Source organism: Antedon bifida, chromosome 2 (assembly GCF_963402885.1).
Source record: "Antedon bifida chromosome 2, ecAntBifi1.1, whole genome shotgun sequence".
NCBI lineage: Eukaryota > Metazoa > Echinodermata > Crinoidea > Comatulida > Antedonidae > Antedon > Antedon bifida.
In genome coordinates, this window is record NC_136227.1 from 9,502,844 (window position 1) to 9,530,598 (window position 27,755).

The 27,755-nt window shown below is 33.0% G+C and overlaps 2 protein-coding genes across 2 annotated transcripts in view; both read right to left on the reverse strand.

The window, feature by feature from the left end:
- LOC144836214 (dynein axonemal heavy chain 8-like) overlaps window positions 1-12,598 on the reverse strand; it is a 74,608-nt gene extending 62,010 nt beyond the window's left edge. Inside the window, exons 1-20 of the mRNA XM_078691460.1 lie at window positions 12,453-12,598; window positions 12,076-12,210; window positions 11,572-11,659; window positions 11,012-11,160; window positions 10,358-10,559; window positions 9,805-9,968; window positions 8,966-9,142; window positions 8,438-8,551; window positions 7,996-8,103; window positions 7,362-7,610; window positions 6,666-6,863; window positions 6,366-6,442; window positions 5,148-5,241; window positions 4,597-4,716; window positions 4,097-4,232; window positions 3,643-3,830; window positions 2,942-3,139; window positions 1,836-1,955; window positions 706-874; window positions 159-339 (exon numbers count right to left, since the gene is read on the reverse strand). Of these exons, the coding sequence (XP_078547586.1) occupies window positions 159-339; window positions 706-874; window positions 1,836-1,955; window positions 2,942-3,139; window positions 3,643-3,830; window positions 4,097-4,232; window positions 4,597-4,716; window positions 5,148-5,241; window positions 6,366-6,442; window positions 6,666-6,863; window positions 7,362-7,610; window positions 7,996-8,103; window positions 8,438-8,551; window positions 8,966-9,142; window positions 9,805-9,968; window positions 10,358-10,559; window positions 11,012-11,160; window positions 11,572-11,659; window positions 12,076-12,210; window positions 12,453-12,584 (2,999 nt within the window). The 5' untranslated portion in view covers window positions 12,585-12,598. The remainder of the gene's footprint in view (window positions 1-158; window positions 340-705; window positions 875-1,835; window positions 1,956-2,941; window positions 3,140-3,642; window positions 3,831-4,096; window positions 4,233-4,596; window positions 4,717-5,147; window positions 5,242-6,365; window positions 6,443-6,665; window positions 6,864-7,361; window positions 7,611-7,995; window positions 8,104-8,437; window positions 8,552-8,965; window positions 9,143-9,804; window positions 9,969-10,357; window positions 10,560-11,011; window positions 11,161-11,571; window positions 11,660-12,075; window positions 12,211-12,452) is intronic.
- Window positions 12,599-16,761: 4,163 nt separating this feature from the next.
- Window positions 16,762-27,297, reverse strand: LOC144835419 (sodium- and chloride-dependent neutral and basic amino acid transporter B(0+)-like). The gene is made up of 15 exons (XM_078690504.1): window positions 27,259-27,297; window positions 26,190-26,508; window positions 25,373-25,504; window positions 24,392-24,740; window positions 23,986-24,118; window positions 22,809-22,943; window positions 21,287-21,390; window positions 20,747-20,871; window positions 20,334-20,446; window positions 19,704-19,832; window positions 19,184-19,399; window positions 18,342-18,506; window positions 17,706-17,829; window positions 17,347-17,452; window positions 16,762-16,993 (listed from the first exon to the last, which is right to left on the reverse strand). Exons 1-14 carry the CDS (start codon window positions 27,295-27,297, stop codon window positions 17,400-17,402), a joined length of 2,136 nt encoding a protein of 711 aa, XP_078546630.1. The 3' UTR covers window positions 16,762-16,993; window positions 17,347-17,399.
- Window positions 27,298-27,755: the final 458 nt, after the last annotated feature.

The following is a 27,755-nucleotide window of genomic DNA, read 5'->3' on the forward strand; positions in this document are numbered from 1 at the left end:
ATTGATTGAATGAAGTAGATTTGTTGAATGAAGTAAATTAGGTTATTAAAGTAGATTGGTGGATTGAGGGGTAGATTGATTGAATGAAATAGATTGTTTGATTGAAGTAGATTGATTTAATGAAGTAAACTGGTTGATTGATTATAAGAGTTACTTACGGTGAAAAGAAAACCCTCCTCTTGATTGCATCTAGTGAAAGCCTTGTTGCTTTTAGTATGGCTTCTAGATTACGTTGATTAAAGTGTAGAGTTAGTTCTTTACAGTCTTCTTGCAGCTGGTGTTCTTCCTCAATACTCTCTGCTATGATGGAGTTAGAATCTGAGTCTGATCCAGAGCCTCCTTCATGTGCAGCTGCAATATGACATAATGATGTATCAAATACTGTAGTTGATGTTATTATATTGATTAAAAACAAAATGATGTTAATAGCAGCATGGGTGGAGGGGATATGTTCCTAATACAATCACTACAATATATTTAGTTCTGTTAAAGCTTATTTTTAACTTTTCAATGACAAAACCCATAACATTTGTAAGCAGCAAGTTAGTACTGTAGGCCTACTTTTAGATACTTCACAGATGCCAAGTGTCTTCCTTTCTCCTCAAATATTAATATAATAATATATTGGCTTGCAAAATTTCTATTTACAAAATATGGGTGATGTTAAGCAGGCTACTGTAGGCCTACACTATATATTTTTCTAACCTTCTTCATCAACTGGCTCTTCAACTTGTTCTGGTGTTAAATGATTGTAACATTCACCAAATCCTGCCTTGTGAGTTTTGTCTATAAAGACATTGATCAGCTCTGTAACAGATTCTTCAACTCTCATACTCATCTTGTACAGCTCAGCTGCTGAGCTTTCACACAGTTTCTAAAACCAAACAAAAATAGTTTAATGACAAAAAGAAAGATCAATGTTTTGGAACCATCTTGGAATGATTTCTAACATCAAATATCATATTAATTTGAATAAACGCCCCAGGTAGTTGTTTCGAGGGAGGCGTTCATTTTATGGGTGTAATATGGTAACATGTACAATCAAATACATTCTCACTAACGCCAATAATGTTGATGTTTATATGCCCCAACTCTACAGATCACACATAGACCGATTAAATGCGAATAATGTATTTTAATAACTGTCAATAACTCAATACAACAACATGGAAATCAAAGCAACAACGAACAAACAACGCCAGCCCATGAGGGCGCACTGGCGTAAAATATATGAAAAAAAAACATAAAATGTTTGGTCAATTGTAGATTATGAAATCAATGAATTCTACTACTATTCTAGAAATATTTTATAATACATTGTGTGTATATATGCATGGGGTGGGGAGTTTATTTAAGGAAAAAATGAAAGACTCTGGGGTTTTTATTCAAAGCGGGGCATTTATTCGAATAAATTTATATATATTTGCATCATAGTGACAGGAAATGTAGCTAATGAAGGTTAATCAAATAATTTGCACCTATTCTTTAAATAAACAATTTTATTTTGATAGAATCAAATTGTTTATTGAGTGCATATGGTCACCTACACTCAATATTAATTGCAATTAGGCAAATTTACATTATTTCTCCATGATCAGTCTTGACGCAATCACATCTCACTTTAATGATGCAGCTTCCTTTAGGCATTGTGGAGCAGTATTCAAATTCCAGAATAAACCTAGATTTTATCTTGGATTGGTATTTTACTTAAAATTGCATAAATGAATAATTAATATTAGAAAAAAAAAATTAAATATGATGTATTTGATTTGATTCTATAAATAAAATCCTATTGGGTGCTATTGTGCATCGATTAGTATGACCATAAAGATTACCTGATTTCTTGAGCAAAATTCATCTACAGTCCATGGCTTATCAGATGGAAGATCACAAAGGATCATTGAGCCCATTTCATCAAGTAGAGAATCAATACGGGCTTCACGAATGTCATTTACCTGTAACAGAACATTATTTTGTGACAATTTAAGATAAATATTACATTGATATACACCAGATTTTCTAAAAAACCAGACATATACCAACTCAGTGGTATCTGAGTTGACTGTAGTACTATATTTGTGGATGTGAACCACTGTATAATGTATGCACCTTCTTCTTGGTCGAGTGCCACTGTTGTAAAAGTGTAAACTCCAAATAAATTATTATTATCTAAGTATACATAGGAATTGTTTATCTATTTATCAGTAGGAGGGGCAATGTGCTACTGTTTGGCTTTGTTATTGGTGCTTTCTTTCTGTTATGCTAATTGTTATTCATCTTGGGTCAATTATGCATTGTTTAGCTTTGTGTTTTGTTGTTGATAGTATGTTTCTTATTTCGCAAAATGCCAAGCACTGCCTATTTCATGATTAGTTGCTTAATATATGTTTGTTTTCTGACAGACCATGCCTATTGCTTTTCATGACAATCGACGTCACAAAAGCTTATATTAAACTTTTATCTGCATCTTGAACAGGCCGAAATATTACATACTGTATATATAACACCCTGTCACTCTCTGTATTAAATAATCCGTTTCAGTTGAGTGCTGAATTTTTAAAATGTGATGCTTAAGTCTTAAATTCTGTCTTTCGATACTATCAAACTTTATGTGACAAAAAGATGTGATGTGTCCATGTATGGACATGATGATGTCATATCACTACCATATTTGGGCACATCACACCATCAAACTAGTTTTATACTGTAGACAGAGCTTTACACTAAATTATTATTGCAATGTATGTGGGTGTCCTTTTTTTAAATTCTGGAAAAAAAAAATGTTTCTAAAAAGAATTTAAACATTTTAAAGAATTTTTCTCTGATTTTATCTTTGACCTAACAGTACAATTGAAGTACCAAATCATTCAGACTATCATTGTAAACACGTTAGTTCAAATGTTAAGGATTAAAATAAATAATAGTAACAGAAGTACAGTACCTCTTTCACCAATAATGCTAAGTCTTTCAGAGCCTTCCTGATGCTGTGAAAGTAGGTTTCAATGTTAAGAGATGTCCAAGTAAGAACGGCAAGGCCTGGTTGCATGATCAAGTCTACCTTCTTTAAATGTGGGGCCATGACTGCTTGAAATATGGTTGGAATTTTAGCACGTAATGAGTCATTCTCTTCCAGGAGCGTCTACAAGTAAAACATAATTTTTTTTTATTAAAATATTGTATCATCAATAATTATTAATAAACAATAATTCATATTAATACGGAAAACTAGATTTGTGATATTTCCAGCGCACTACATAATCAATAACATTGTCATTAACATGATTTAAACCTCAATCTGGAAATTGTATTGTTTATTAAACATTTTCTGTAATTGCTCCATATATCTTCAAATAATTATTATATTTAACACATATCACTTTCTTTCAGCAATTTGTTAAGGATCAAGACAAATGGAAGCCTAGGAGACCATCTACCATCATCTTCTTTACTGCCTCATGCATTTTGCACCATGATTTCCTCCATGGTCGCACATAGAGTATGTAGTAGTTATTCCCAATTCAAATACCCTAGCCTGGGCCTAGACCAAACAAAATAGCCAAAACATCTCCATCTCTGCCTTTGACAAAACCTGTCTGGTGTAGGCCTACAGTAGCAACATGCTTGTTTGGAATATTTCTTTACCTTTAATGTTTCACAGTTCTTTCTGAGTTTTTCTTGCGACAAACAAAGTACATTAGCGGCAGTTGGTACTTCTAAATCAAGCTTCCGCATGCATTCTGCTTCTCTGATCACTTGCAGAAGCATCGGGTCAAAGTTTACAAGAAGTATGTTAGTTTCTGGATGTTTTACTAACAGAGATGCCTGTAACCCTAAGAAATTGAATATATAATGTCACTATACTGATGTTGAGTAGGAAATACAGGTCATTGATTATTGATTGACAATTCAATTCTGATGCTCACTATTTGTTTTAACACACCTACTAGATGTTATTGGCATATTATTGGCATTATCAATTTTAATTTTTTGTCAATCTTAGGAGAAAATAATACATGACAAAATGATACAAAATCTATCAAATGGCAAAGATATTAAATGTGTTATAAAGTTTAATAATGCTACATAAGTCTGATACCTATCTTGACGACATCAACTTGTTTCACCCATGCTCTATGATACAGTAACTCAAACTCCATCAGAACGGATGCCATTCTATTGTAGTTGCGAATAATGCGTTTAGCATCAGGAGTCTTCATAACATTTGCTTCAGTCTATAACAAAATAATGTTTACTAATGCTAATCTACAACACATAGGAATACATTTCTTAACAGAGCAGGATCATAATTTCATTTTCATCATAGATCTTCAATCTGCATGATAAAAGATTTTTTTTGTTTTGAACATTTTAATCTATCAAAATGGTAGACTTCTACAAAAACCTTGTTAAGTTATGTTATTCTTAAATGATTTAAATATAGAATATGAGACTAAAGTATAAAACCACATTCACACTTGTTCTAATTCACAGAATGAAAGACCACGACGTTCAATTCTTGATATGCTTCTCCAGTGTTTAACAAAACACACCTTATATGGAGCAAGTGTGAATCTAGCTTAACATTGTAATTCTTACTTTTATAACATCCATTGGTTGTTGTATTCTTCTGAAGAGTTGTCTAGCCCATGAGATCTTGCCTGAAACAGGTGGCATATCTCTTGGAACAAGAGGATCTTCTTTGTTCTTTTGATACAGCTAACATAAAAGAATGTAATTTAATGTAAATAAAAGTAATTAGATAATTCTAAAACTTAGAATGTGAAATGTCCTGTATTCATTCTAAACATAGGGGAATTAGCTGTTGGAGGTAACTATACCTAGCCTCAGCATTATGTGGTGTGACCGATTTCTTTCCACCACTTTCTTCTTATAGGGAATTGAACCCAGATCTTTCTGCACCCAGCTACCACTGCTCAGCAGCAAAGCTAAAGTTTGGGTTTGGGTTTAAGGAATCCTATATCGCTATGATACCAACAAAAGATAAATACTATTTTGCATATGTGTATTGCAAACCTACAGAGGATAATGATTAGGAAGCTTTTGATTTTAGATGAACGATGACTGATGGCCAAACCATGCATGTTATTTCCTTGCGCGCAAGCAGGGATAAGTGTTTCCTACTATACCTTGCGTATTGTCTCAAGTTCAGTTCCAAAATGATGCAGAATCACAGCATACTTTGCCTCAATGTTCAGATGTGGAATATTCAGTCTCTCAAATCTGAAATAAAAACCCAACTAAATATTGTATTGTAATGGTTTGTCCATAAGGATAGACACAACACTACAAACTGCCACTGCATGATTCAATAATCTTTAATTCTCCTTGCAACGTCCAATAAGAGTACACAATAATATTAATAATGATTTATTGCCTACCTAAGACTCAAATGGGAGGAGATATTTCAACAGTTTAGGTAATTCAGTCAAGTAATAATAATATAGATCTTATATATGGAGGTTGAATTGCTGGACAGCTTCCCATGTGGGTTTCTTCCTTCTTATGTTACCCATAACCCACCAATCAGTAGCCTCATAAGAGGACTGTTCCATAAATAAGAAAAGGGGTGTCAAAGTCTTTACTTAGGGGTATCAAATTTCACTACAGTATAGTAATCAATATTTAGTATTTTCAATTCAAGACCATATTTAGGGAGAGAATTAATGACTTAAAATGTATTCCATGCTGTCTAAAATTTATTGAGAGAATTTTAGGTTTCATAATCATCCCAGATGAAATTAAAATTATTAATTTTATATCTTCATTTAAGTTCAAACTACATGAATACCTTGTTTCTACTATTATTGTTTAAGTTGATCATATATCTGTCTTAAGTCAAATAATAACTGCATTTGTTAAGTTAAATGTCTTTTTTGTTCATTATCATATATTATATATATTTCTTACCTTACCTTATTTTTAATTATGTTGCCAGGACCCCACATTTTAAAGCTTAAGCTTCCAGTGGGGTACCCCTTTTTCTCATTTATTATCTATTATTTCTAGAAAATGTTAACTGTATTTTATTTTTATTTGAGAAATAAAAATTATTGATTGATTGATTGATAAAAAAAAAAAAAAAAAAAAAAACCTTCATACAGTTGGGAAGGCAGGGAGGACGAGAACCCCTACAATTAGTTAACTAGAATTGAGCAGTTTAGAAGCTCGGCTACTGATCCCAGAGTCCTGAGTTCAAATCCTGTCAGATGCCAGTGTTTTTTCTCATAAAAGAACAAACTAAAACTTAAAGAATTGTAATAAAACTTTGTGTATTGTCATTAAAAAAAAGTATATGAAAATAGAAGGAACAATAGCAGTTGAACATTGAACAAGTTTTCACTTACCGTCTGAGTAGTACAAGAGCCTGCACAGATGAGGTTATTTTGCTGAAACAACTGTCCAAGAAGCCTTGAAGCATGTACTGTGGTAAAAAAAGATATTTATTGTATGTATTATTAATTGTCCTCAGTTAAAAATCCAATGAATATGTACGGACATCATTGTACACAGTTAAACACTGTAATCTCAATGCACTGTAAACTATTCTTTAAAACCAAAAGGTTGCATTGTATGAATTGTGAAACAAGAGATTCGTCATTTTCCACAATAATTTCATTCAAGTTTATGAGTAAAACGCTACTAACCTCTAGATCATAAATAGACTTCTTGAACTCATCATAATCCACGTCAAAGTCAATTTTTCGATGGTCCAATATTTCATAAGGCTTCTTCTTAATGTTGGAATAAATGACTTGGAACTTGTTTGCAATTGGATCAATGCCTTCAATACTTGTTGTGGCCAATACAGAGAACACTTCAATTGTATTGACTACATCTATAATCTAGAATTATAGTATACTTTTATAATATGTATATCAACTATCCTTTCTGATAAAATTCTATAGTTCCTATAGTTTGTGCTTATTAAACAATACTTTTTCTCGCCCTAGTAAAATGCAATATGAAGGCAGCTTATGTATTAAAAATATGTAAAAATATTCAATCCTTCCCATCATAATCTTTGATTAATTTTCAATAGAAAGTGTTTGTTAATGCAAAAAAGAACTTAGATTAAAAAAGAAAATTAGAATTGAAAATCAATAAATCATTCTATCAATCAATATAAATCAATCAATCAATAACATCATTCTGAAAATCAATCCTTATAAATTAATCAATAAACCATTCCATCAATCAATCCCTGTAAATCAGTCAATAAATCATTCTATCAATCAATCCCTATAAATAAATCAATAAATCATTCTATCAATAAATCCCTATAAATCAATCAATAAATCATTCCATCAATCAATGAATTTATCTAATGTAATATGGCATACCTTCTCGCATCTCTTGCAGAATGCTTCAAATTTACCAAATATGTACATTTCGGAGAACTCAAATGGACGTTCCCCTGGAATTTCATCAATCCTTTTCTTGGTTCTATGGAAGCTTTTTTGATACTCCTTGTACAGCTGTATGGAAGCCTCAAGCTTGGCAATAAGTGGACCACAGCTTTGATCCCAAATACGGTCCATTCCATTATTTGTAATGAAATTCTTACAGGCTGTTACCATTTGGTTGGTGACCTATATGTAGTAATAAAGAATGTTTGGTACAAAAAATATAATATTGTGCCTTACGAGTGATTAACCAACCATTTAGCACACTCAGTCATATTCCTGTTCCTAAATAGAGGTGTCCCCTGATGTTAAAACATATATTGCCCCTCGTTTCGCAGGAAAGTTTCTCCTTAACAGGGGTGTCCCCTGAATAATAGGTTTCCTCCCGAAAGAGGGGTTCCACTGTACTTCAAAAAACAAGACTGGCAGTTTATCACAGTGTATAATTCATATACATTTTTATTTAAATTATATTTATATAATAACTGCAAAAAAAAACAGAAAAGGCAAAAATTGATGGCAGAGAGATATGTAATCGAGTATATAATAAATAAATGAACTTAAATTTTACCTTAATGAATAAGGATGTCATTCTCTCTGATGTATTGTAATACTGTGAAATACTGTGGATCATTCGTATAGCATTGATGAGGCTTGGAATACACTCAACCATGCCAATCTGAAAATAGTTAATTTATAATTTGGATTTGGATATCTACAAAGGTCTTTCGTTTAGTATGTAGAACTGTCAGATTGACATCACTGAGGCTTGAATGTGTACCACAAGTTACATTACAAACAGTATGTTTATGAGGTGACTGAGATACAGAACCTGAAGCAAATATACAATACAAGACATGCGAATTTGAATTGACATCTTAGGTATGAGAGACTGGAAGCAAAGATCGCATAGCTTTTTCATACAGACCTTTCATACACGCTTTTAGCAGTTGAAGAAGCACACTATACAGAGTAATACACAAAATGTATACAATAAAAGGTGGCCTACATACTGGATTTGCATGATAAAGTGGCTCACAGAACTTCTCCAATGTATATAGAAACTTAACATTGTCTTTGGCTTCATTGGCAGAATCTGTAACACGACAGTCAAGTTCCTTCCATATCTATAAATAGAATTTAAAGTAATTGACAAAAATGTTACCACTGTACCTGCTCAATAAGTGCAAATTAAGGTTGGTAAAACTAAACTTTAATTTACATTAAAAAAAATTCAACAGTGGTTTTGGCAATCTATCATAGCAAATATGTCAGAATGAACATCCCTCTCAAGTAAAATGAAACAGCTCAGACCAAAAATTGTGATTATCATAAAATAGACTTTACTAAATGCTGCTGAACCATAGTTCTAGTGATAGAACAAGTCTGGCTTATATGCATTTAAAAAACCAAGTGCATCTTTCGCTGTAGGGGATTACCTGTGCTTGTGTTCATTTTAAGCCACTTAAATCTCTGTGTTGGATCACAAGAGTGGCCCCATGTGTCCCAATTGCAGGAAAAGGATCGGAACGTAACTGTACCTTAAGGACCTTGCTCTTAGCAGCATTCAAAGTACTGATAACCATCTTGCAGTGTTTACTCTTGATCTGATCCATGATGGAATTGAAACGTGCCATCAACAAGCGCCAATGCTCTAGTTCAGCTAGAGGACCGGTATCATCAGCTTCTTTTCTCATCTGTTCACTTTCAGTTAAAACCTAAATTATAAAAGTCAAGCTTTGTCAACAGAATCAAACTATATGTGACAAAAAATGTGATATGCCCATATGGACAAGATGATGTCATATCACTACCATATTTAAGCATCACTATAATACATTAATAGATTGGATGAAATTGATCATATTTCACAGAAAGGTAAGAGAATAAGGAAACTACAGTATATGTATACAGTCCTACTACTACTATGTGTACTAGATTTTAATTTAAACTTCAAAAATATGTCACAAAATTATAAGTGTATATTTATTATGGGTGCAAATGATCCCGATATCATCAAGCCAGTTATGAAGTATGTATGTTCGGCGTTTGTTCTTTTTTTTTTGTAAATGTTGTTGCTTAACCATACCTTGATGTTAAGGTAATGTTAATACATTTTGAATTGAATTGTACATACTGTGTAAATGGCAAAACTTTGTATATAAACAAAAATAAAAACACACCTGTGGGGAAAAGTGGAAAATTAAGACACCAGTTTGGCTGCCATTGGATCTAAGATGGCAGATCATTTCAATTTGAGTCATTTTGATGCCCCATGGATGTGTTCAAGTAGCACACATTTGTATAACAAACAATAATCATACAAACTCTCTTTTAATTCTGTTTGCTGCTAATTTATAAATAAAACAAAAATAATGACCTGTTCAATCTCTTTACACCAATGGTTTACCAGGTCTTCTAAGATTGCCACAGTATCAGGATTGGCAGCAGCTGATAAGCAGTCCCCAGGTGTAGCAAGACTAGTGACATCAAACCCATCACAACCATGCAGCTTCACAGCACCAGAAATGCTGGTTTTGGCCCCTGGAATAAAAGAGGTACTGTGTAAAAAGGCACACTTATTAAATGGATAATTGATTAAGTTTATCTTATAACATATGATATTATATCCATGTTACAATTATCATAATAATTCCCATATTGTGAAACAAATTAATTTTATACTACTTGAGAATTTTATTGAATCAATCAATAAACATATAATCATAATAACAATATAGTACAATGATGACATTCTTAAAAACATAATAATGAAAATACTATATAATATATGTCCCATATTGGCTACATTAATTATTAATTATTAATAATGATTAATATTTCTGTTAGTGTTAGTTTCTATAATTTACTCTAATTTAAAAAGTTGAAGAAGAATTAAGAGAATTCAACAAATTATTAATTGTATCACTCACCATTAATAAAGTCAATAAATGTATCAAAAGAATCAAGAAAATTCTGTCTTGTCTTTTTGCCAATAGGTGTTTCTGAAAGAGCTCCCCAATCATCAAGAGCATGTGCTGCCGGGTTATGCACTTTCATGAGTAATTGCTGGATAGCAGGAAGAACAGTCAGAGTACCTGCATTGGCACAGCTGAAGTTGCCAAAGTTTACCATCTATTAGAATAATAAACAAGAAAAGAAGTTTAACATCAATGAGGTTCTTAGAATTATAATATTGACTGATTCAATCACACTATATTGTCATTTTTGTAATATCAGTTTTTTATCACTTTTTATTATAACCAATGTTATGAGAGTATGTGTATGCCGCTGAACATCTAAATGTTAATGTTTTAGTTTTATTCATTCCCTGATTGTATATTTATTGGAATTAAAGAGGTTCTTTGAATATCAACTGGCATTTTATTTTGAAATTCAAAAAGAAACAAATAAATAAATGAAAACAAACTGAACAATCATTGATTAAAATAAATGGCTGTGTAATGTACCTGCATGAAGACATTTTACAGTATGTGTTAAGATCTGGTGTGTAGTAGAATTTTAATTACAGTGACAACAAAAAACATTTTTAAAAAATAATTTAAGGAAAATTAAATTGTCCCAACCTCATGAACATTTCTAGGATTAATTACACTGGCCACATCAGACTTGATAAAGTATAGACATCTGCCTGTAAGAGCTTCACAGGTGCCATCAGTCACGATAATACCTTGCATCTTGGTTCCTTTAGGAAGACCAAGGCTTCTCCCAGAGTCTAAACAAAATATAGTTAATCATCATTCAACTATTTCTGCACTATCTTTCCCACTAACTAGAATTGTCAAACAGCTTGGACCAAAGTTTACAAAATAACTGTATACAGTATAATTTTTCTTCCAGACTGACAGTGACAATGGAATGGAATTCATGATTTGTTTTCATTAAAATATGTTTATTAAAGATATCAGGACTTGCAGTTCAGCAAGAAAATCACTTTTACTAGGTGGTCAGTATTTGGGAGATTTCACTGTACATTATTACTTCTTTTCCATGTTTTTCACTCTATAGGAATAAGAGTCAATTGAGGTCTCTCTCTGTCTCTTTCCATTCATCACTTTACAAATCTCCCACATTCTGTCGAACAAACCCTTTATGTACTAAATTGATTATTTACACAAATACTCACCAAATCCAGGAGGTTCCATTTCTTGGACAAAAAACATCAATACCCTTAAATCATTTTTGTCCAAGAATCTTGAAAACAATTCCATGTGCTATAAATAGATTTATTAAAAAGAGAAAAAAAAAAAGTAATGCAGTTAACATAAAAACACAAAATACATTATAAAATTATTCAATATGTGTAGGCTTTTTTTTTTCTTACTAGTGGATGGAAAAAGTTCTAATAAGTTGTTGAAAAAAAATTAATTATTTGTTGATGGACATAGAGCAGTGGAAAACAAGATATTCTGGGGAGAGGTTGGGATGGCTCTCATCACTTGATATTTGATGGGACTAATACTTCCAATTACAAAATGATCCTGGAAGGCCTAGATAGAATAGAAGGAAATGGTGTGATGACTTTAAGACATGCACTAAACCTTTCCTTTAAGCTTTATATGAGAGTGACTGAGAGTAAAATGGTAAGAAAAACAACCAGGCAGTAACAAAAGCACTTGCAAAGGCCTACCTTGGCTGAATCCAGGACAAATTCCTCTACCGCCTGAGCATCAAAATCCGTGTTTTGGGCCAATATTTCTATAATGTATTTGTGGGCAGGTGTTAACCCCATTCTTCTTATGTCACGAGCCTCTTTTCCCCTAGCCTACAATACAGATAAATACAGTAAACATATAAAAATTTTTTATTTGTGAAGTGAAATTTGATTTAGATTTTATTATAAATATAGATTCCATCAAATACATAAATACTGTACAATAGTTTAGTAGGCCTAGGCCTAAGTTATGTATGTTTGGACATTATAAAACAAACATAGGAATATCATCAGATAATTAATAAATTATACATTAACGATTAACGATTATTTAATGATTTAGGCCTAGTTACCTGTCTTTCTCGTATTGTTTCAGCTTGGAATGCTATCATTGCAATACTCTTTCTTTGAGTGCGAAGACGTGCGGGCAAATTTTGTTTTTTTCCATCGCTATCAACAAAGGATGTTTGGCGGGACTGCTGCATGTTGTCTTTAGACATTTTAAAAGCTTTCTGCTGTGGGTAAAAAAATATTATTTTTCTCAATCTCAATACCCTAGGCTAGGCCTACTTATTATTAATTAGGGGCATCATAGGCCTAGCCTAGGCCTATATTATAGGCTAGGCTGGAACAAAATTAGGCCTAGCCTAGCCTAGGCCTAGTCCCTAGTTAGGCCTCTAGGCCTAGCCTAACTAAAAAAGAATACATTGTCGCCTTGTTGAATGTTGGTGCATTATTAATTATTGATGCTAGGCCTAGGCCTAGCCTAGGGCCAGGCCTGCCTAGCCTAGAGTTGACGGGTTGATCAAATACACACATCATGTGTATTTAATCCTTTCTAGCCTAGCCTAGGCTAGGCCTATTTAGCCTAGACCCCTAGGTACTAAAATATATGTCCTATATTTTAGGCCTAATCTAGTACTGGGCCGATGGTGGGCACGGAGAGGGAGGCTAGGCCTAGACAGGATGGCTAGCGCTCGACCCGCTCCTCGACGACCAATAAATTCGTCACACATGCATGCTTCAAATAATCCCGCAGCATCGGCGGGCCCTGTTAATGTTTGAATTCAATCAATAAAAATTCAATTTACTATTATTATTATTTACTATTAATTAAAATAATATTTGTACATACCTAGATAATATAGTGAGCTTTAATTAAGATGAAAAAGCATGTTTTTCCAACATTTCCAACATTAAAATAAGGGCTGTACTAGCCTAGATCAAGCAGCGCAGACGACAAAATCAAATTCATTTTTTGCCTCTTAAATCTACATGAAATATATATACGCGCACGACAACCAACCAGACACGTCGATGAAAAACTTCTGTCCAATCAACAACCGTTTACAATTAATGCGCCCTCTGTGTTGAGTAAAATCAAAGATAGTAAAATTACGCACCATTTGTAAAAACCTCCTAGCGTGAAATCCTTCCGATCTCGAAAAAAAAGTCCAATAGACATAAAATAAATCGGAACAAAAGTTAATGTTACGTTTCTTTATTATGTAAAATGTTAAATAAATAATGTCTAAAACACATACCGGCTTTTAAAAAGATAATTTGATATATGAAATTTTGAATTTAGAACTGAAACAATGCATACTGTAATTGTGAACGATTCATTTCCATACACATAACATTTCTTATATATTTCGCTTTAAAAATATCCTGTTTAATTGGTTGCCAACCTAGATCGCCATAAATTGCCTCTTTTGCAGTGCTTCTACTCGCTTTAAGAATTGTTCGCGCCATTTGTAATTGAAGAGACCAGGGAAGAGTTAAATTACAATTTAACTCTTCCCTGAAGAGACTCAATCCTTTGTATGTCTTTAGTATTAGTTTAGTTTAGGATTAGTACACATACAGCACAAGCATAGTTAATAGTCGGAAGGCCGATACTTCTCCAAAGGATATCTCCATATACAACGCGATCAAAATTGTTGAGTCTATAATAGATTTAATGTACGCAATGATCATATTACCCTTTTTAATAACTTGATTGATGTGGAAATTGTCTTTTAGATTTCTAGAAATGTATACACCAAGATACTTATATGTTTCAACTTCAGATATAAAAGTGTTTCGCTATTCAAAGTCTGGCCTATTATCAAAACATTTGACTTTTCACTATTAAAATTAAATTTCCATTTTTTAGCAAATAAGGATACTAAATCTAACATTTTATTGAGTTCTTTTTCGCTATCTGCTAAAAGTACGATATCGTCGGCCCAAAAAAGGCTACCAAGGCAGATGTCGTGTATGCGCACACCTAACGCGTGTTCTCGTAATAATTTAGTGAGTTCGTTCATTATTATGCAAAACAGGGTTGGGGAAAGGACACACCCTTGCTTAACACCTTCTTCTATATCAAAAGACTGTGTTTCAATGTCACCAAATCTTACTTGCCCCTTAACATTGTCGTACAAGCTACAATATTCTATAATCTAGGCCTTCCACGAATTCCTATATTCCATATTGCCATTAGCAATCCATCACTCCATACGCTATCAAATGCTTTTTTATGTCAAGGAATGCTAAGTAAGTCTTCTTGCCTTCAGCAAGTCGGCAACTAGCAATGTTTTTAAGAGTGAAAATGTGGTCTTCGCATCTTCGGTCTAAACCCTCCCTGAACTTCTGAAAGGGTATTGTTTTCTTCTAAGAAGTCGGAAACTGTGTAATGTACAATTCTATTGAATATTTTAGAAACGCAAGATGTTAAAGATATTCCTCTAAAGTTATTTAGGTCCCTTCTATCACCCTTTTTATATATTGGTACAACAATGCTACTATTCCATTCCGACGGTAGTAATTTTTCAAGACTCACAATTTTTTTGAATAGTGATAAAATTAATCTATTTAAAATTGTCCCACCGTTTTTTAGTAATTCATTAGATATATTGTCAGAACCAGCAGATTTGTTGTTTTTTGATTGGTAGATAGCAGATTTCACTATATCTAATGTGAGTTTAATGTCAACGATTGATTTAGTGCTATCCTCAACATTTTGCCTACAGTCATTATTTATTTTAAGGTTATTAACGAAATTGACAGTCTCTATATAATCTTTATCATACTCGGAATTTATATTTCTATTCATCTTTCCTAGTGTTCTCCAATACTCTAAGACGGTATAGTTCATTTTATTTCGGTCACAAGTTATTTCCTAGTGCCCGGTATTTTTAAGCATTGTACAGTGTCATTTTATTTTTGCGTGTATTTCCATTTAAACGAATTACTAATTTGTTTAAACAGATTAATAATCTGTTTGAACGAATTAGGAATCCGTTCAAACGAATTACTAATTCGTTCAAACGAATTACTAATTCGTTCAAACAGGATTAGCAATCCGTTTAAACAAATTAATCATTTGTTTAAACGGATTACTAATTTGTTTAAACAGATTAATAATCTGTTTTAGTAATTAATAATTTGTTTAAACGGATTACTAATCTGTTTGAACGAATTAGTAATTCGTTTGAACGAATTAGTAATTCGTTTGAACAAATTAGTAATCCGTTTAAACAAATTACTAATCCGTTTGAACGGATTCCTAATTTGTTTGAACAGATTATTACTCTGTTTAAACAAATTAGTAATTCGTTTGAATGGATTAGTAATCCGTTCAAACGAATTACAACATATACTTTAAATGGCACTTGTTGTATATGTTGCAATTCGTTTGAACGGATTACTAATTCGTTTGAACAGATTATTAATCCGGATTACGTTCGAAAAACATATACTTAAAATGGCATTAATGGGCGTTCGTACCTATTCTTGTAGACACGTCCCCTATTAAGAGAACACTTTGTTGGATCCTGAAAGTGTCCCCAGTGTTCTACTCTATAACATGTTATCAGACTCTAAATAATAGATTGTAACAATCATATAGTGGTGTATGTGGTATCCTTTTTATTCTCTCAATAATATTTAGGGTACAGCTCTAGTAGGCTACAGTACTGGTGAAAACTGTGTCCATTTCTGTAATGATGTAGTCCTTGTGGTTTTTTTATTCTCTCAATAATATTTAGGGTACAGCTCTAGTAGGCTACAGTACTGGTGAAAACTGTGTCCATTTCTGTAATGATGTAGTCCTTGTGGTTTTTTTATTCTCTCAATAATATTTAGGGTACAGCTCTAGTAGGCTACAGTACTGGTGAAATCTGTGTCCATATCTGTACTGATGTAGTCCTTGTGGTTTTTTTCATTCTCTCAATAATATTTATGGTACAGCTCTAGTAGGCTACAGTACTGGTGAAAACTGTGTCCATTTCTGTAATGATGTAGTCCTTGTGGTTTTTTTATTCTCTCAATAATATTTAGGGTACAGCTCTAGTAGGCTACAGTACTGGTGAAAACTATGTCATTTCTGTAGTGATGTAGTCCTTGTGTTTTTTTATTCTCTCAATAATATTTAGGGTACAGCTCTAGTAGGCTACAGTACTGGTGAAAACTGTGTCCATTTCTGTAATGATGTAGTCCTTGTGGTTTTTTTATTCTCTCAATAATATTTAGGGTACAGCTCTAGTAGGCTACAGTACTGTTGAAAACTGTGTCCATTTCTGTAGTGCTGTAGTCCTTGTGGTTTTTTTATTCTCTAGTCTTAATAATATTTAGGGTACAGCTCTAGTAGGCTACAGTACTGGTGAAAACTGTGTCATTTCTGTAGTGATGTAGTCCTTGTGTTTTTGTTATTCTCTCAATAATATTTAGGGTACAGCTCTAGTAGGCTACAGTACTGGTGAAAACTGTGTCCATTTCTGTAATGATGTAGTCCAGATTTTTTCCTCTATTGTCTTGACATTTACATGGCCATTGGTCCAGATCCATTTTATGTAGAGAGTTACACTAGGACTGATTCCTTTGTCCTCATCAGCTTTTTATGTTGTTACTGTTTGAAAGTAAACAAATAGAAGCATTAATTTACTTTTTAAACATTCCCTTTACAAACATTTGGTCAGTGAAACGACACTAATGTTTAGTCATAATATAAAAGTCAGGGGGAAAATGGCAAAAGGCTTCCTACAGTACTTTCTCCTAACTTAAATTAAGTTATTTAATAGCTTATTTTTCAAGCTTTTTAATGTGTTAAAAAACAATCAATATGAAAATGTCTTGAGCTAAAATGTGTTCCAGTGAAGCTCTCTGCTTTGATTGTTCTTCAAAATGTTAATAATAAAAGGTTTAGGTAGGATCACTGACAATACACTCATATTTATATAATATAACATAATATTTTCTTACCACATTATTTTTAAGCCTCCGCTTGTCCCATGCACATCCTCCTTAATGATCCTTCAAGTAGGGTCATGTGAGGCTTTGTTAGGCTCTGTGGAGCCACTCGTTTGGCCTAAACAAGTAGAACAGAGAGAACAAGCATTGCATTATTATTATTAATAACTAATAATAATATTTATTTGTTCATAGTACAGTACGTCAATATTAGAAAAAATAAAATCAAAAATAGAATTAATTAAAATCAATTATGAATAATTGATTTTATTTACTACAGATGTTGAAATGCACTTCCCTTTTTACTGATCTATAATTATTTAGATAACTAACATTTACTCTATTACAATTATAATATAATATATTGTTACCCTTTTCCCGTTCAACCAGATCGGATATGGTAGAAACTGAACTTCCAGATTTCCTGACCAAGGCCCGATGTTCGTACTTCAGTGGTCCCCAATCTGCAGCAGGAGCACTGATGAGTTTTAGTCGCTGAAATTAATCAAATGAAACAAAAATTAGATGTAGGCTAATTGAATACTTCTCAGAGATGTATTTCATCAATCTATGGTGCTATTTTGTGTACATTTTTTTTTATATTTAAGTGAAATTCCAAAATAAATCTATCTTGTATTTTATAGGCAAATTACCAAGAGTACTGTATAACCATAAGCAAATTCTGCAACCCTGTTCACAAACATATACACAAGATCCTCTACAAAAAGTCTAAAGCTCTGTCATCAAACTAGTTTGACAAATAATGTGTGATATGCCCAAATATAGTAGTAATATGACATGTGTCCATATTTGAGCACATCACATTTTGTTGTCACATAAAGTTTGATAAAGTGTAGACAGAGCTTTAAGTTACAAGTCTTTGGGGAGTGGAGTTGTTTTTTGTCATGAGAAAAAAATCTTAACAGCTGATGAACACAGATCCCTGGGCAAGCTACATAAAGATGAAATGATATTTGATTTGACACCTAACTCATTTTTTGACTTACTTGAAGGAATGTGCCTGATGCATTATGCAGCTCTACAACGATGAAGATTGGAACCAGAATTATGGTGGAGCCTGTAATGAGCCATCCAATTGTATGTGCCCAGGTTGGGAAGCCTCCGTTGTAAGATGGAGCACTCCAGTTGACAAAGCTGTAAACTTGTACAAACTGTAAAATCAACATATTTCTCATAGACTTAATAAGACAGATAGATAGTCAATTGTAGTAACACAATCATAGAAACAATAAGTCGATAATGGTGGTGTGCAGAATTGCCGGATGGAGGGCCTGCATGCCCCTCCAGCATTATTTTTCTTCCTATCAGGTTATGACAGAAATCATGAATAATTCATATTAATAATAATAATGATTTATGACATTATAGGGGGTGCTATATAAGCATGGATATAAATCAAATAGTTTGTGTCAACAAGTTTCACCAAGACAAATGTGGTGTAGGCTTCAGTCTAAGGAACTGGAGCCCTGGGTTCAATGCCCATCAACATCATCTGTGCTTTTTAAATAATTGTATTAATAGAGGGTTAGGTTCAGTTATATTTAGGAAAGGTCAGCTATTTTGAAAATAATTAGACTAATGCATTATTGTGATTTCTGTCTTAACCCGATAAAAAGGGAAAGATTACCAAATAAGTCTGCAGAAATTGGCTACTCAGATTTGGCAGTTTGTCATGCTCTCTACTCAATAACATTGTCCACGTACAAGCATGAGTCATTTTAGCAAGAAAGTTTTTAGGTAGATAAATAATTAGTTTCTTTACTACATTCTCTGTCAATTTTGATTAATCTTATTGCTAATTGCAGATAATTAATTAAAGTTTACTCACACTAAGCAGAGCTGGTGTGATAAAGCACCAACAGACACGCCAATAATTGAAGAGTTTGTTGTTAACTCTTGCAGAACCAATCATGATGGAGATGTCTTCCTTGAATCTTTCATAGCCATATACCCAGCTTACAATTAAGCATTCCATGGTGGCAAAGGTCAGCATGACAAAGCTAGCTGAGTATGAGTCTAATAGACTCACCCAGTAAACTCCGGCCTGTGAAGAGAAATTCTTTCAGTGACAGACCTCCTGTCTAAGTCTCCTGCTAATCATGAGATATACCGATATTTCAAGGAATCTCCTGTCTACCGCTAAAGGTACAATTTGTAGGCACTACTACTAGCCCCCTTTTGATTAACTAAAGGTCCATTTGGGTTGCGCTTGGAGCATGACATTTAAAATGAAAACAATTTTTGACAGAATGTGTGTCAGTATGATAATGTTAACACTCACTTACATTGTGTTCCTTTATTAATAATCTACACTCCCTCCACCCTCCATTTGTAAAAAGTAAACATACCTCTGTGACACAGATGAGAGATGCGAGGCACATCATGGTACAACTTGCTAAGAGAACCTTAGGTTTGTTCCTTCTTAGGTTTGGAAAAAAATCTGTGATGAATGTCATGACAGTCTCCATTATGGTGAACTTAAATAAAAAATCAGTGTTAGTGAAATCATTACTGACATACCAAATAATACATAATATTACACAGAGGAGAGTTTTGTCCCCCAAAAACATGAAAAGCAAAGATGACTAAATCAACAATTTAATTAGTTTAGTTTTTTCCAAAAAAAAAGAAGTGATTAATAACAACTAAAAATATAATTTAATTTAAACCAAAAACTTGATACAATAAAAATTACAAATACAATGGGCTTTCAGTTGACTTTCCTTTGAATCATGTTTCAAATACTTTTGGTCAAAGTGAATAACTATTGTTAGTATGTTGTTAAAATTGCATAATCATATTCACCAAGAAATTGTTTCAAAATGATAGGGTACAATATTATCTTTATGTACATATTTGTTTTATTTTATTTCTTTTAATGATAAAAAGGAGCACTAGGGAGAACCTAGTCATTGACTAAAGGATGTCTCTTAAACCAAAGGTCTCCCTAAGCACAAACTACAATGAATAAACTCTACCTGGGTGTCCAGGCCTAAGGTGAGCAGCATAAAGAAAAACAGGATTGACCAGACTGGTGCTGCAGGCAGCCTAGCAAGGGCTTCTGGGTAGGCAATGAAAGCTAGACCAAAGCCTTACACAAAAAAAAAAGAAAATATTATTTAGTAGTTACATATTGTTAGAAATGTTTGTTTTAAACAAAATAACCATATACATTTTGGTCATCAGGAACAATCTACCTTTACACATTAGAAACTCGTCATCATTGGACAGTTTCAAGTCACTTCTAAACACTCGTCGCCAAGAGCAATGATCATTGGAATGGCGCTTTAAAATCTATTGATTTTGTAAATGCTCCTTCTTTCTTGACCACACCAAGTGATCCCATTAATTATGAGTGTTTTACAAATTTATAGACTACAAATGTTCATACCTTGGTCTACAACTTCGCTGACTTCTCGTCCCAGTTCATTTGCCATAAAGCCAAGGATGGAAAAGATTACAACTCCAGCGAACACACTGGTCATGCAGTTGGCTAGGGCTATGAAGATGGCATCACTGTAAGGGTAATCATATTTATTACTGTCATGGCTGTGAAAATGCTAACAAACATTATTTTATATAATTTTATTATGCATTAAAAGGTTTGCATGGTGAAAAACACTTTTAATTTCCAACGCCGACTATCAAACTTAATGTTAATCTATTGTATGCATGCAAGGATTGGGACGTGTTTATTCGCTCCCCACCTTGACACAGATTTGATGGTTTCTAAGTCCAGACAATGACCAATGACACATTGGGTCAAACATTGGCCTTTGCAAAACGAAAGTTCTCCGTCAACAGAATAATCAAAGTTTAATAGCATTTTTTTTGCTGAATTCAGATTGGCTCCAATCATACTTTTAAATAATCATTTTTTTTCAAATTCAGAAAATGTTTTAATTATTAATAATATATTTCATTCACTCACAAGTAGCAGTTGTTGTGGAACCTATTGTACGAGGACAATGTCAGTAATCCACCCCATGATGTACTAAGGGAGAAGAAAATCTGAACTGCTGCGTCCAGCCATACCTAAAAAAATAATGAAGTAGTGATTATTTGTATTTTTGCTAGGGGGATTCAGTTTTCAGTTTATTACTAAATTACTGTCGCCCAGGAAATGAAATTGCCTAGGCAGTCAAAACGCGCTTTGGTCAGGGTTGCCGTTATATGTATACGCTGTACCTTGGCCTAAACTTGATTCCGTATTTCAATTTAAAGTGTACCTTACGGTTAGAATAATCGAAAAGGAAATAAAATAAACATATTAACATTATACTATTGAGGTAATTACTTTGTTAAATTTTAAATTTTTTTTTTCCCGATATTTTTTCGGCAGAATTTAGCATTAAAAATTTAAATTCTAGAATTATAAAAAAATGTATACTTACGAAAAATAATATTTAATGAAAGAAACAAAAACACAGTTTTTTAACACAATATATATTTTTTTACATTTTAAAATTTTTTAACAATATTATGTTGTATTTCTGAAATACCTACCTGTCAATATAAATAATCTTACTAAAATACATATTACATTCTATGCAATGCAAAAAAAAAAGAAGCCAATTCATACACTGGTTCAAAAGTTACAAATCATTTAAAGACGGGAACTTTTAGAGACATTTGGAAAAAAACGAGCGCAAAAAGACCAATTTTGGAGGGCGATATCTAAAAACTAAAAAAAAATGTTTCGAGGACCCCCCACTAACAAAAGTCATGTACAACTCTGTGGTATCTATGGGTTTGGCAAAAATAAGAACTTTTTTTTTTCTTTTTTTTTGGCAACTTTAACGGACCATAACATTTGAATAGATAATCCGATTTCAATCATTTAAATTGCAAAAGTTTAGGTTCAGTAAGTTCCTTTTGATTAACTGAAAAAAGAAAAAATACTATCACTAATTTAAATTTTTACATTGGGATACCTATAGTTATAATCAGATAACTAATACATAAGCCTAAAAGCTTTTTATATGTTTGCATTTGATATCCATTTCTCTGTCACATAACCAGTAAGCAATTTTGGTTTTATACCTATTGTTGAAAACATAATAAAGATTACTTGAATTTCCTAAAAACTTTACCCAATGTACCACATACAGATACAGATAAACTTTATTTCCTCCTTCACAGGAAATTTACATTGTTCGAAGTTCAAGAATACAATAATGATGATATTAAAAACAACTATTTAATTAAATACATCAAACAGATTATCTCTGAAAATTGTCATTACATCATATCCCAGTAGGGATAAACAAATTTCTATAGCGGTTCATACATATCGATGATGACCGGAGTCTACCGCTCCGTTCAATACATCTGGAAACTTTTGAGGGGATGGGATGAATCTGCATACACATGACAAATGATACACAAATACAATAATACTAATAATAATAATAATAATAATAATACTAATATAGAAATAAAAAAAAACATACTTTTGGTTCATAGAGGATTTCCCAGCGTGGGGTGAGGAAGAACATGATCCCATTGTAACTACCTTCCAATGTCAGTCCAAGTATCAAGAAAAGTACCAATACAATGTATGGGAATGTCGCTGTGAAGTATACCACCTGTATAAAACAAGACATTTAAACATTAACAATTTATTGGTAGCTATACTATAAAATTGAATACAGTACATATTTCAGTTGTTGCTACTACCAAAGAACTTATAACACAAGAATCTCCTGTTCTTCAATTTGCATTCAAAACACAGTATCGGAAGTACAGGGTTAAAAGGTCAAACTGGGCGACGCCATTTCACAGCATGGAGCAGCGCCCCCTCCAAACTAGGAAGTCAATTACTCGACCCCCCTAGAGTATTAGCAGATCCCCTCTATGATTTTGACTTTCTAATTTGATGCGGGCGCCCTACTCCTCAGTCAATTACTCTACCCCCCCCCCCCTAGAGTATTAGCAGAACCCCTCTATGATTTTGACTTTCTAATTTGATGCGGGCGCCCTACTCCATGGCTCACAATGGCGCCACCCATAGCTCTATTCTATCCCACAATGCCTTTCGAAATTGTTACGCGCTTCGGACGAACAGGAGATTCTTGTGTTATAAGTTCTTTGCTACTACCACTAGTCAATAAACTGAATAGCTAAACATAAAATTTATACCAAGTCACACCTATAGAAATCTCATTGTCAAATCTTAGATTAAAAAAAAGTGCCTGTTTTAAGACAAACAAAATGACTCGGCCAAATTGTTTAATAATTAACGAGAGAAGCCTATCATTTTAGATTTTTCAGTCTTTGTAACTAATTGTTAAGTATTTCCTGTCACCCTTTGGTGTTCGTACTTTGTTTAGTTGTTAATGTGACTCATTTGTTCTTGAGAATGGACGTTCCATGATTTTTTTTGTGACCATATTTAATGAGGGTGATCCATCCAGCAATTGCTGATCATTAGGGACCCTCAGAGCTTCACAAGAAAAACATATACACAAGATGCTCTAAATAAACAAAGTCTTATACAAGTCTTTGGGAGTGGAGTTGTAATTTTGTCCTTAGAAAAATCCTGACATGTGACGGGCTTGAACCTTGGAGTGGTAGCCAGTATCATAACCAACATGGTTAATATAAATTGAAATATATTGCATTGCTTACTTTTCCTGAAGATTTAATGCCTTTTTGAAGACAGAAATAGATGATGATCCAGGCAAAGACAAGACAGCTTAGTAATGGCCAAACAACAGTACCTAATTCACCAATCCCAGATGCCTCATGCAGGACAGCATTACTAAAATAAAATAGTGAGTTTTTGCAACCATTTGACATTTCAAACTTCTGAGCTGATCCCTGTTTCAATTCAATGGCTAATGCTCGTAAGTACAATATGAACATAGTACTTGATCTATTACCTAGCCATCATATTTTAGAAAGCATTCTATATTTTTAATTTCTATTTTTTTCTCAAGTAAAATTACATGTTTAGAGTTACTCTGCGGCATAACTGATGAAATAGTAATCTAATCACATATCAACTCTTTATAAAATAAAACTATAAAATTACTTGAAATACTCTTCGCTGGGAAGTTTCCGTTTTGGTTTCAATGGATCGATGTAGTTACTTAGATCTATTTCTCCTAGTGCATTAAGTCCAATACTGTAAAAGTCAAGTTCTTCTTCTGAAAGGGAGTCGACACCAACACATGTGTTGTTCACCGTCATGATTTTATTACCAGTGCTCACACACTCGTCGTAGATGCCGTTACACATGTCCGTGTTCCAAGGGTTGTTACATCCGATCCAGGGCAGTTTGTTGGTGAATGAAGCAAACATGTAATACAATATGTATGTTATAATCACATTGTAGTAAAGGCCGATAAAAGCTGAAATCAGCACCATTCCGTAACCCATTCCTATACATAACAACAAAACTAAGTTTGAAAACAATGATTCCTCAGGAAGGAATAGGAAACAAAGACCATAGCCTATAAGATTTCTGGAGTTGTCTTACAAATTCCAAGTGAATAAAGAATTAACAATACACATTTAAAAAGAAAAAAAACATGTCATGAAAGGGCGACCAAAACATTTGATACAAAACTGGAAAAACGTATAAACAGATTTAATGATTTAAAAATTTTTAAATCATGATGCAGTAACATTATTTTAATTTAACAATGTGAAACGATAAAATTGAGACAATTTGTGGAACACCCCTATTTAGAGGACATCCCTATTAAGGAGACACTTTCCCATGACATGAACAATGGAAATATATAAATAAGGGGACACTTTTTTGGTCCCAAAGGTGTCCCCTTAATATGGGTTCTATTATAATACTATTTATTATCTAAGTTAAACTTCAAAATTTATTAATAATATAGTGTAGTATAATTTTGTGGTCGGTTACTATTGTAGTATTGAAAACAAATTGAAACCAGTTTTCTGTTTGTTCATTTTGTTGCTGTAGTTAAATCTTTAACCTAAATGTGTTAAATTAAAATGTAGTGTTATCTTTATTCATTATTTAGCGTTTTGGAGTTACCTCTAAACATTGGAGCGATCCTCCAGACAGTTGCTGGTCCACTGCTGGAGTACTGTCCAAGGCAAAGCTCCATGAAGAACATGGGAAGTCCAGCTAAAAACAGCATGGTTGCATAAGGTATAAGGAATGCACCTAAAATATATACATATTCTCATTACAGTCTGTGCAAAAGCTAAACATTTTACTTTAATTATTTATGATTTAATCATTATGATTATAATATAATAAACTAATAATAATCAAATCAGAGCAATATAGATAAATACAATATCAAACAATTTTTCTTAAACCATTAAAAATAATTAATTTCCGAACTGAAACCGTTTGTGAAATATTTTTGTTGTTTTTTTTTTTAAAGAAGTGGATAACTTTATTATTGTAAACTGCAAAATGGCCTATAAAGTCTGATTTTATTACTCTTCATTTTTCATGTTTTTGGGGGAAAATACATCTTTAAGATTCTAATTTAGAGATTTATATTGTTGAAGTTCATTCCATAATTTGGTTTAGAAAAAGAAATGAAATAGGCCTAGGCCTATTCAGAAGTCTTAATTAAGGCGAACATATGGTATAATAGGCCTCCGCCAGACGCTTTATTTTATGTACACTGCAACCTAATCAGTACAGTACTATACTAGCGAGCATAGGCCTTAGAAAAGATGTTTTTTTTATTGTTAATGTTATAGGGCTAGGCCTAGGCCTAGTGGTACAGTGTAGTGAAGGATTCACTTTTTTCTCGGCCTCTATACTAATGATGTTTATAAACATAAACTTTACAGTTTTTAAATAAAAAATAAAATAAACTTAAGATGCTTACCGCCACCATTTTCATAGCACAGGTAAGGAAATCGCCAAACATTTCCTAACCCAACAGCATACCCCAGACAAGACAACAGAAAATCTGTTTTATTGTCCCATGTGCCTCTACTTGAGGTGCTGTTTTCACTACTACTTTTTCCTTCTTCAAAAAGGCTCTTGTCTTTTTGGTCTGCAGATGAGGAATCACTCCCAGTCTCAGTCTCATTCTCAATTTTGAGGATGCATGCATCCCGCACAGTTGTGCTTTCTTGAGATAGGCCTAGGCCTACATCACCCTCTGATACTTGAGATTCGATGTCCTCCTCAATGTTATCAATCTGCACAAATATATTTAAAAAAATACATCATTAGGCCTAACCTTAAACCATTACTAGGCCTAGCTAGGCTTATTAATTATAGCCTTGGCCTATGCTACAGCCTGTCTCAGGGCCGGGCGCGGCCCTCCGTCGATCGTGTACATTGTGAAAGAAAACTAATATGAGATGATCCCCACAATAATATGTAAATTATAAATACCAGACAGCAGAAGCTTATTGGTTAAAAGTAGACGTTACGTCACATACAACCGCCAATCACACCACTGACGTGTCTATGACGTAACCACTTTCTTTTCTGCGGCTGAATATTACATTGTGAAGAAAACCCTCACAACAACAGTGGGGCGTAACTATTGTCAAGACAGAACCTGCGCTGTTGGTATGTGCAGAGGACAAATTTGCGTTACTACGGTTTTGTAATATTATTGTTTTCTTTTTTTGTTTTACTACAATTCAAATAATATAGCAATAGAGAGATAAAGCAACATTTGCATTTTCCCCGTGTTTAAAGTTATAGCTAAAGCCTTATACTAAATAGTATGTGGTAAACTTTTAAATATTTCCCTCCGAGTTTTTGACAGATGTGATACCCGACCTAAATCACACATTGTGCCCGGACCTTATTTTTCTATGCCGTTCCCGATGAGCGCCAAATATAATTTTTTAATATCACTGTATTTTCACCTAAATCTGAAATAAAATAAAATCAAACTATACAGTTTGTAGGAATGATATTCAAGAATAACTTACTGGCGCTACTTGAATAAAACGGATGTTTAATGTCGACATTTTGATTAGCAAAATTGTAAACGATAAATAACCACAGTATGCTCTACTACGTGCAAACTAACTCAAAGGTCAATAATTGTTACGTCATCGAAAGAAGCGATGATCGCCATCGTACCTATAAAGTTGCGTAGGACATGCGCAGATTGTAATTTTTGTGTTGTGATTCATATTATTATATTCACATCATTATTTTTTTCAAATTCATTTGTTTTCGAGTATACAAAATATACAATAACAAAAAACACAAAGGCTAATATTGCTTCTAAAAAAATATCTCAATACAATTCTTTACTAGACTTGAGATAAAATACAATCATACTAAAATTTATCTTCCTAAAGTGATTTAGATTCAGATTAACAACTAGTCTAAAATTGAGTCGTGTGATTTAATATTTATTTTAATTTAGGCATCTTCAATTACGGATTAAATATTTAGCATATTGAGAACAATAATTATA